The sequence below is a fragment of the Coenobita brevimanus genome, chromosome 55 (genome assembly GCF_032717465.1).
Source record: "Coenobita brevimanus isolate Jiangsu-jjx chromosome 55, ASM3271746v2, whole genome shotgun sequence".
In the NCBI taxonomy this organism is placed as follows: Eukaryota; Metazoa; Arthropoda; class Malacostraca; order Decapoda; family Coenobitidae; genus Coenobita; species Coenobita brevimanus.
This window is the reverse complement of record NC_137008.1, coordinates 25801064-25811783: the sequence shown is the minus strand read 5'-3', so window position 1 is coordinate 25811783 and position 10720 is coordinate 25801064. Positions and strand designations below refer to the sequence as shown.

General features: G+C 40.8%; 1 protein-coding gene across 1 annotated transcript; it reads left to right on the top strand.

The window, feature by feature from the left end:
* Positions 1-228: 228 nt before the first annotated feature.
* LOC145401278 (uncharacterized) lies at positions 229-1332 on the top strand. The gene has a single exon (XM_080273607.1). The coding sequence runs from the start codon at positions 229-231 to the stop codon at positions 1330-1332; it is 1104 nt and encodes a 367-aa protein (XP_080129733.1).
* The last annotated feature ends 9388 nt before the right edge of the window (positions 1333-10720 follow it).

Genomic DNA, 10720 nt, shown 5'->3' with positions numbered 1-10720 from the left:
CAAAGGAATTAGCCTTTGTAATTTTGCAGGATGGGCATGTCGATTCGAAGTGCTGGGAAGAAACATGGGATTCCTGAAGCAACCATTCGACATAAACTGTCTGGCAGAAGAGCAATGGAGTCAAAATCTGGACCCAAACCACTTTAAACGGAGGCTGAGGAAGAGGTTCTTGTGAACTACATTATTAATGCCCGGAAGAGAGCTCATCCTGTGACAAAAAAGAACATAATGCAGGCAGTCAAATCTGTACTCGAAGATGAAGCAGAAAAAGGCCAAAGTCGAAAGAGACCTCCTTCATTTACTGGAACCACACCCAAAGAGAAGTGGTGGACACTAATCAAAGGACGCCATCCAAATATTACATATCGTACACCAGAGACTCTCACATCAGCAAGGATAAACATTAGTATACAAGGAATAAAGCAGTGGTTCCATTCAACACATGATTTCTTTGCAGAAATCAATGCACTGGACGTCCTCGAGGATCCTTCACGCCATTTCAATATTGACGAGACAGGGTTTAGCCTTTCACCTAAACAAGGAAGAGTTCTTGCTGAAAAGGGGGCAAAGCAAGTGTTTGAGGAGTCTTCTATCTACCAAAAAACAAGCATCACAGTGTTGGGTTGTATTTGTGCAGACGGGTCTGTCCCACCACCTATGATAATATACCCCAGAAATAAAATTAGCTTTGGAATTGCCGACATATTCCCCAGTGGCTATGACTTCTCAGTTGGCAAAAGTGAGAAGGGGTACATAACATTTGAAACATTGTATGAGTATCTCTGTAATGATTTTTATGACTGGCTTAAGGCCAACAATGTGCAAACTCCTGTAATTGTGTGGACAGACTGGCATGAAACGAGAAACAATTACCATCTTGCCAAGACCCTCAATGAACTGAAAATAATACTACCACCAAACACAACACATTTTATGCAGCCACTTGATGTGGCTGTATTTGGTAAAACGAGATGGACAAAAGCTGTGAAAGAGTGGGAACACGAACATCCTGACCAGGTACTGTCTCAAGGCAATTTTGCAGAAGTATTAATGCCCATCTATTCAAAACATGTGACACCAGAAAATATCAAATCTGGATTTGCAAAATGTGGGCTAATGCCATTTGATGACAATGCTCCAGATTACAGCAAGCTAGAAGCTCCAGCCGCACAACAAGAGCATCTTTCAACAATTTATGAAGGCATTGATCAGGGGGGATTCAAGGAAGTATCTGCAAACATAGCCCCAGCTACATATTCACCGAGCCTCCCAGACGCAACCCATTGTCAATGTCATCACAAAGGAACAAAGACTAAAAACAGTGAATTCTAAAGGATCTCTCTGTGATATGGTCATAGACTATGCTGGATATATCCCACTTCAAATGTATGCAAAAGTACCTTTCACAATGGAGGAGCTACCACAAGAATTTGCTAGGTAACCAATTAGGCCTAGGCCTATGATGCTTAGGCAAGATGTGACTCCACACCGTGAGTCTGAAGTGAGTCCATCTGACCCTACAAGTTTGCCTGGTATGCGTAGGTCATCCTTTACACCTGAAACACCAAGGTCAAGCCGAATCAGTGACCCTGAAAGGAGGCCTGGACATGGCCCTAAAAAGGTCAAGACTATGCTAGACAGAACATTTTGCTTGTCTAGCCGAAAAGTCATACAGCATCTACAACAAGAAAAGGTTAGCAAAGAGTCAAAAGTAACTAGGCCTATGAAAAAACATTTTCAAAAAGAAGAACCCTGCTCCAAAGATGACTAGGCCTACTGCCTCTATACAGCCACCTCCTCACTCACCAGAGCTACTTCCTCCTCATTCACCAGAGCTACTTCCTCCTCATTCACCAGAGCTCCCTTCTCGAGTGCAAACACATGAAGCCACTTCAGATTCCTCTGATACAGAGGGTGCCATAGCCAGTAATTCTGTCGTGCTTATCAATGAGTCTACATGAATAGCTTTAGAGGGGGATAGATACACATTTTAAGTGGGCCAAACAATGATCACAGTTGCACACTAAAGAGAATGTATCTATCTTGCTTACTTCTATGTTCAGTTAACATTTTTCTTAATACTAAGGAGTACTCGTCTTTGTCTCTCTTGCCTACTCTCAGAATCAGGTAACTTTTTACTATCACTAAAGAGCATGTGTCTGTTCTGTCTATTTCTACATTGTTACCTTGTACTTATCAAACCAAGCTGCTTGCTTTATATAACAAAATTTTACTTGGCTGTCTGCTGATCAATCACATTTGCTTGTCAATGTTTCTCCTTAACAGTGAGTGTGCATGACACCTCAGATGACAGTTTGCATCTCGATCCTTATGATGACTGCAATATAGGCCTACACCCAAATGAAGAACCTAAACAAGCTTCGTGGGTGGGAGTGAAGGTACCCATAGCTTCCACATCATATAAAGGAAGATGTACAATCTCTTACAAAGTCTTTGTGGCAAGGGTAAGTTATTGCAACTAAGGCTGTTTTTTGGGAAACCTGTGGGATAACTGTATTAACCAACATCACTACGGTGGAGGGCATTTTCTTTACTAAAACTTACTGATGTGCTGTAGGACCTTTTGGGCTATCGGTGATCACATGTTGCATTTGTTCTCTACACACAGGTTAAGAACAGTGATCCTGGTGGTTTCTCAGTGTCTTTCCTGAAGGAGAAGTATTGAGGATTCTATGTCATCCCTGACATAGAAGAAGTTTCATATCCAGTGTTATGAGTCCATATTATAATTACAATTCATAATAGATAGATAGATAAATAGATAGATAGACAGCTCCATGCAAGCCTGGGAAAGGGAAATGATCTTGCAAGTTAACTGAGGAAATGATGATACACAGGAAGTAGCAAAGTCAGGGGTGTGTCAGCGAGACAGCATGTGAACAAAGCCTAGTGACATACACACATACTCACACACAGGTTTCTAGAACATTCCAACAACAGTGTAACACACGTGACACGACCCCTTCTACACCAGAATTTAGGAAGCAGAGCTCAGAAGGAGACAGGCCATAGAACCGGCAGGTAGTAGGGAGCAGGGCTTAGCAACATGGAAGAGAGAGAGAGAGAGAGAGAGAGAGAACAAGACAGGAGGTAGCAGGCGGGACCCTACTTATACTTCACTCGTGTGTGAGAGACTTTGTTAATATTTCCAAGACTAATAAAAATAGTCCCATACTATTCTTTACCTCTCCTGTCATTGCATGACAAATGGGAACAAAGATTATCTACTTACAAAGCCACTCACGTATAACAACCGCTCGTCCACAAGTCTAATATATATACCATTTATACAAAACATCACTACAAGTTTATATAGTCATTTATGGCATTTGGTGGCCAGTGAAAGTCTGGACCTCGTCTTCGAATCGACAGTGAATTTCTACAAAAGCAGGTGACACTCTACAAGATTAGCTTCAGTTCTACAATGAATTCCTACAAAATACAAGCCCACGAGTGTACAATTGATTCTGCATTATCAAGAGTGAAAACAAAAAAATACCTCTCACAACCAACAACTCAACCAGCTCCTGATAGTATTCTCTCCAACCAGCCCCCTCCGTCTCCCCAGTCATCACGCTGATGTAGAGGTGAAGAGGTCACAGGACGCCTTGCAAGTAGTTTAACAATATATTGATACAAACAATCGTGCAATTTCTACGACGAACCAACGAACTACAACCATCTACAATCAACTACAAGTAACAACTCTACGAGTCATCTGTATAATCTACACGCACCTACAAGTAGCGGCAGTCTTCATCCTACAACGAGTAAATCACAAGAGAAAAGGACCGAGAATACATCAAGAAAAAACAAAACAAACAAACGAAGAGTGAGATACGACTCACAACTCACAACCACTAGACCTCACCCTCCTCTCTCTGCTACATCCACCCAACCTCCACCGCTGATGCAGGAGTCGAGAGGTCAAGACGACGAAGCAAATACCAAGCCCATATTCACAACTCATCTTACTCATCTTCACTCAAGTTACTCATCGCTACTCATTTACCCACCACAGCTACCAGTGTGGGAAGTCGACGTCACCATACGTGTGCTGAGACGACGCCAAGCCGTGTGTCTGACCCCACAACACGTCAATCAACCCATGAAGGACAACGCTGTCACCACGTGCAACACCACTCACACCATTTCCACCACGGTAAAAATTAGTGAGTTACATAGTTACTTCATTTATACGATACACAGTGATAGACAAAAAACTTCTGCACAAACATATAAAACCTGCTGTATAATTACAACTTATATACATATACTGTACCTTCTTCAGTTATCTTCATAATTCAGTCATTAAATACTTGCACCAACAATAAATATTCTACACTGTATATATTCATTCATTTATTATAGCATTTATTTACAACCAACGAGTGTTACCATTTATACCTACATAAAATATGTGTTGCATACATACAGCTATACATTATTACATCTACAAAGTAATAAAGAAAATATACCATCACAGTTACTCAGTGAGCGATTAAAAGAACTGTATTAAACATTTATTAATTAAAGCTACCTTGTGGAAACATAAATTAAGTTACAAGGAAAAAAAAAATGGCCAACAAATGATGTTAGCAAGAATGAACATCTTCAACACAATCGTGAAGACAATAATTTCCCAACAGTGCTGACACATATATTGCCCAGGATAGGTACAAGTGAAGAACAAGTCAGTGTATATAGTGTATATATATTTTTTATATAAAATAATGAAATATGGGGCTATATAATATCATTTTCAGTAATATCTGTGCAATATAAACGAAACCTTAAAAAAGGGTCCCTAGGAAATTAGCCAGCAATTATGCAACCATGAACAACACAGAAAAAGCGTAGACAAATGAAGAAAAACAAACTATAGAAAATCAATACATACAAAAAAAAAAAAAAGAAAGAAAAAGAAATAGAGTAAGATCACATAACAAACAAATGAAAATAAGTGTAAGTGTTACAACAAATGCCAAAATACCACAAAGTACAAACAAAAAAGCAAATTGTTGTCTCCACAAGCTAGTGGCATGACACATCATCACTATCATCGACCGCAGCATGACCGGATTCAATGTCAGGACTGCAATTATTACAATTATGTAACTACAAACGATATGTAACAATTATGTAATGACAAACGATTGCATTATGTTACACTTGCTACAATTATGTAACTACAAACAATATGTAATAATTATGTAACAGTTGCATTAACAAGATGTAACTTTTATGTAACTTTAACTACAATTATGTAACTACAAACAATATGTAACAATTATGTAACAGTTGCATTAACAAGATGTAACTTTTATGTAACTTTGACTACAATTATAAGGCCAACACAATTACGTAACAGTTGCATTAACAAAATGTAACTACAATTATAAGGCCAACGCAATCATGCATTACCACAATATTATGAAACAATTCATTAAATGTTACAATTATGTATTACCACAATATTACTACAATATTATGTAAAGTCATACAGTTATACCACAATTCTGTGTTACCAGAATCATCTTACAAGTTAGGTGAAATATTAGACATTACTAAACGGATAACTCAATATGTAATGTATAACCTCGCAGTATTACCACTGCACAATTATATGCGTGTCTGTTATACATACACATCTTACAAAATGTCATACAACAACCATTGCATTTATTCAAATATGTATACAACTTGGTTAAAATGTAATATTCCTAGATCATTGCAATTTACTATGAATATTATATGTATACAGTATTATAATCAATATTATGTACTAACAGATTAGCATATGTCAATAATGATTGCTGTCGGAGGACCTTCAGCGACGTGGCCGAGCAATGTTATGAGTCCATATTATAATTACAATTCATAAAGATAGATAGATAAATAGATAGATAGACAGCTCTATGCAAGCCTGGGAGAGGGAAATGATCTTGCAAGTTAACTGAAGAAATGTTGACGGTACATACGAAGTAGCAAAGTCAGGGGATGATGTAGGTAGTGTGTCAGCGAGATAGCATGCGAACAAAGCCTAGTGACATACACACATACTCACACACAGGTTTCTGGAACTTTCCAACCACAGTGTAACACACGTGACACGACCCCTGTTTCATCAGAATTTAGGAAGCAGAGCTCAGAAGGAGACAGGCCATAGAACCGACAGGTAGTGGAGAGAGTGAACAAGAAAGTGGGGCCCAACTAGACTTACTTATTATATTGTCTCTGTAAGACATACCCTGCTCAACTTAGATTTTCTCTGAAGATAATAAATTAAGATCAACTCACTGTATTCATCTTTAATTCCTACTACAAGAATCGAGAGTGACAACTAAACGACAAAACTTCTCTACAAGTTACTACAAAGTCTTTTGTGACACCAGTACAGAAAGAAGAACTGTTAGTCTTGGAGGCACCTGAATCTACAAATAAGAACAGACAGTCTGGTTTCAAATTTCCTACATCACTTACTGCTTCATTGCCTTCTTATTTTGCAAAATAAGTTAGTTTAATTTTTCTTCATGTTGCCTTTTCTTTTCAAAATACCAGTTTGCCTGCTTCCTCTCAAAAATGTTTGCTTTGTTATAAGAGGCCAGTAAGTCTTTTCAGAAACATTAAAATCACTGACTTACTCATTGCTAAGCAACAAATTGTATTTCTTGAAGGTTTGATAAGACTGTATTAGAGTAATATTTATTAAATAAGAGAGACTTTCAGTGTCGACTTTTTCATTTTTGGTTTGAAGAGAGGGGTAAAAAAATTTTATTAAGAAATAAATAAAATATAAGAACAAACAAACAAATAATATATATATATATATATCCTTGGACTGAAGGGGGGAATGAACCTAACTCTCAATCGGGGAATCAAATAATCGGAGCCATCGGATATGGAGTATACGGATGATCGGATGGACGGAGCGCTCCATTACCGTCTCCTATTAGTATGGAGCTCCTATCGGAGCGCTCCGTCCATCCGATCATCCGTATACTCCATATCCAAGAGCTCCAATTAAACAATCTCCAATTAGTATGGAGCTCCTATCGGAGCGCTCCGTCTGTCCATTCATCCGTATACTCCATATCCAAGAGCTCCAATTAAACAATCTCCAAATAGTATGGAGCTCCTATCGGAGCGCTCCGTCCGTCCATTCATCCGTTTACTCCATATCCAAGAGCTCCAATTAAACAATCTCCAATTACGGACTTTGACTCACAACCTACGTCTCCTCCTTACGTCAGCGCAGGTCCATATTCATCTTCCGAAAAGGTGCCTTCGGGGTCAGGCGCCAAAAATCTCTTGGTCCAATCAGCATTCTTAGAATGCATGGACTAAGTCCATTAATTGGACCAAGAGATTTTTGGCATCTGACCCCGAAGACACCTTTTCGGAAGATGAATATGTACCTGTGTTTACGTAAAGGGCATACGGAGCTCCTGAGTGAAAGTGTAATTGGAGATTGTTTAATTGGAGCTCTTGGATATGGAGTATACGGATGATCGGATGGACGGAGCGCTCCGATAGCAGCTCCATACTAATAGGAGACGGTAATGGAGCGCTCCGTCCGTCCTATCATCCGTATACTCCATATCCGATGGCTCCGATTATTTGATTCCCCGATTGAGAGTTAGGTTCATTCCCCCCTTCAGTCCAAGGATATATATATATATATTATTTGTTTGTTTGTTCTTATATTTTATTTATTTCTTAAGAGTACAATTAATGACTACAAAGGACTTCTTATCTTTAACAAGAGTAATCTTAAGTCTAGAGCATTCGAGCATATTAGCTACAGTATCATCTGGATTGGAAATTTGATCCAGGAAGAGAGAGGCCTTACATTCTAAGAGACTGATCAACTGGGTATTGGCATAGTATTTGAACTTTTTATTTGTAATATGACAATAGAGTATAGGAGCGTATCTTCCGCACTTGGTGAAGTTTTCCTCCACGCCATCGATGGTGAAGAGTTGTCCGTCAGGGATAGTGGTCATCGACTTGACTGTCAGTGAATCGATGATCTTCTGTAGTTTCCCTGTTAGAAATCGTAAGAACCTCCTATAGTATACTTGTAAGATTTCTGAGCAGCAACTTGCGTCGCTGGTCTAGGCAATCCGAGAGGAGCGGGATGATTCTCCGGGTTAGGATGATGCCACTCCTCTGTGATTTGCTTCAAGTTAAATCTAAAGGTAATGAATTTCTTAATCTCTATGTCTACCTCTTCCTGCTTGGGAGCCATCTGATCAGTGCAGTCACCCTGTTGCTTATGAAATATGATGAGTTGAGGAGGATAGCTATTGTGAGTATGATTGTACTTGACGAATTGAACGTTCTTTCCCAGAGTCTGTGGATTATTACCGTTGAATCTGACTAAGGTGTCATGCACTGAGATCATACATGGGATCCATAGTAGGAAGAAGGTTAGGTTTAGGCGAGACGGTAGTATCGCTAGTCCCTACAGTGATGAGATCGTTGGCATAGGGTTTGTACTCTCTCAAGTTAGAGAAGTCTCTAGTGAAGGCCTGTCCTATAGTCTTGAGTGTCATAGGGTACCTGAGGAGTTCTGTGTATTTGCCCGGTGTGATGTCTGTCTCTAGGAAGTTCTTCGGTGGATCCTGTTTAGAGTCAGTGTAAGATGTTTTATTAGTGACCTCTATAGCTTTGGGTGATGGGATGAAGAAGAGTCTGGCATTGTCGTTGCGTTCTGTAGTGTAGTTGTTGGCTATGGTAGAGTGTTGAGCGATAGTCTGAGTTCTACTGGCAGTGAGGTCTATGGTGTAGCCGCATTTGATGATCTGTGCACTGTAAGATCGAGGTGCGTGGAAGTTGTATTCGTCTATGGAGGTGTTGGCATTAAACGTGTAGAAAGGTATTTCGTGGTCATAGATGAGGTAGAGTTTGTTAGAGAAGAGAGTTAGGTTATAGGAAGCCTCGACTGTCTGGTATCTATGGTTAGTGATGATGGTAAGGTATCTGGTAGTATCCGGAGGGATCTTGTTGGAGTAATAGTGTTTCTTGAAGGTGATGCCTTGAAGAGAGCCAACGCCAGCCTCTGTAAGCAAGGAATTGGGGATTGTTTTAATTGGAGCCATCGGATATGGAGTATACGGATGATCGGACGGACGGAGCGCTCCGATAGGAGCTCCGAATAAGATTATGACTTACCGATAGCTCCTGCACTGGCGAGTTGATTTCCTGCAGCCCGTTCAGTCCTGCTGTTGCTGCTCGTTCCCATCATCTGATCCGACAGATCCCCCACTGGAGAGTCGGTGTCGTCCGTTGTCATCATTGTCGCTGATGGATTGTCGCCCATGTTGAAGGTTGAGTCTGATGTTTTTTGCTTCTTTCTCCTGTTCGTCTCCGCTTGTCTCAAATCCCCCATGCGTTGTCGTCAGGAGTTGGAGGTCCTCCATGTGTTTCTCTATCGGACCCTACATAGAGAGTAACCACTTGTGGAGAGTGGTGTCTTTTATACGCCTGTGATGAGGCGGGATGTCTGCAGTTGCCAGTTTGGAATAACGGATGCGCTGTGTTAAGTTGTACTGCACGATGCGACATCGGATGGCCTCCTTGGTGTCTCCGTCGAGCATGTGTCCGAGTTCGATGTTGGATGTCAGGAACCAAGGGATTCTTTCGATTCTCTCGAAATCCTGGTTCTTCTTGTCGGTTTCGAGTTCCTTTCCTCCCAGTGCGTTTTTGTAGATATTGATGTTGGTGTAGTTTATGTTAGGTTCCTCAAACAGACAGCAGGTAGAGTCCGGTAGACGAGACAGGAGGAATCTGTCATTTTCGCTGGTCTTTGCGATGATGGCAGGTTTCATGACTTTGAGGAGTAAGTTGACGATCATGGTCTTTCCTGTGTTAGGAGGTCCTTGGATGACGAACGCGTTTTTCTTGTTGTCGAGTTTGTTGAAGATGAACATGAATGAGGCTAAGAAGGTCTTCCAGTATATGTTGTTGACAGACAGGAGTCTGAGTAGCCACTTGATGTCGGACTTCTCGTCGTCGTCGAGTTCCGGTACGTCCGGTAGGTCATGGTAGGTATCCCTGAGTCGCTGGTAGTAAGTCATATTACGCTGTACGTGTAGGACGTCTGTTAGCCATATGTCAAAGCAGTTCTTGATCTTGGTGGTGTAGGAATCTCCGTAGAGCTGGTAGAGCATCCTGAGTTCTTCTGTCGGGAGGAGTTTGAGTTCGCCACTCGTGGCAGGACGGTATTTGTCGAAGAGATGGTAGAATGTGTTGAGAGCCTTGGTGTTGGTCCTGGTCATGGAGTCCTGTTTCTCTACCTGTTGTGCCTTGCGGTCGTCTTTCTTACTTTGCATCATGTGTTGGCAGGACTGGAGTGATAGTTGTTCGCTGAGTTGTTCGTCGCCCTGTCCTTCGTTGTGTCTTAGGAATGAGAACCACCATTGCATTTGTGGTGTGGAAGTGGTGATGTCGGTTAGTCCGTGGCGAGTGAGATAGCAGTAAAATCGTCGGGGACTCCATACTTGCTGTAGTGTGCTATGAGCTTCAGTAAAACTGCTGTTAGTTCCCAGGATATGTCGGATAATTCTTTCAAGTGTTCTTGTCCTGTTTTTGTATAAGGCCTCTCTCTTCCTCGATCATCCTAATCCGGATGACACTGTAGCTAACATGCTCGAATGCTCTAGACTTAAGATTACTCTTGTTAAAGATAAGAAAT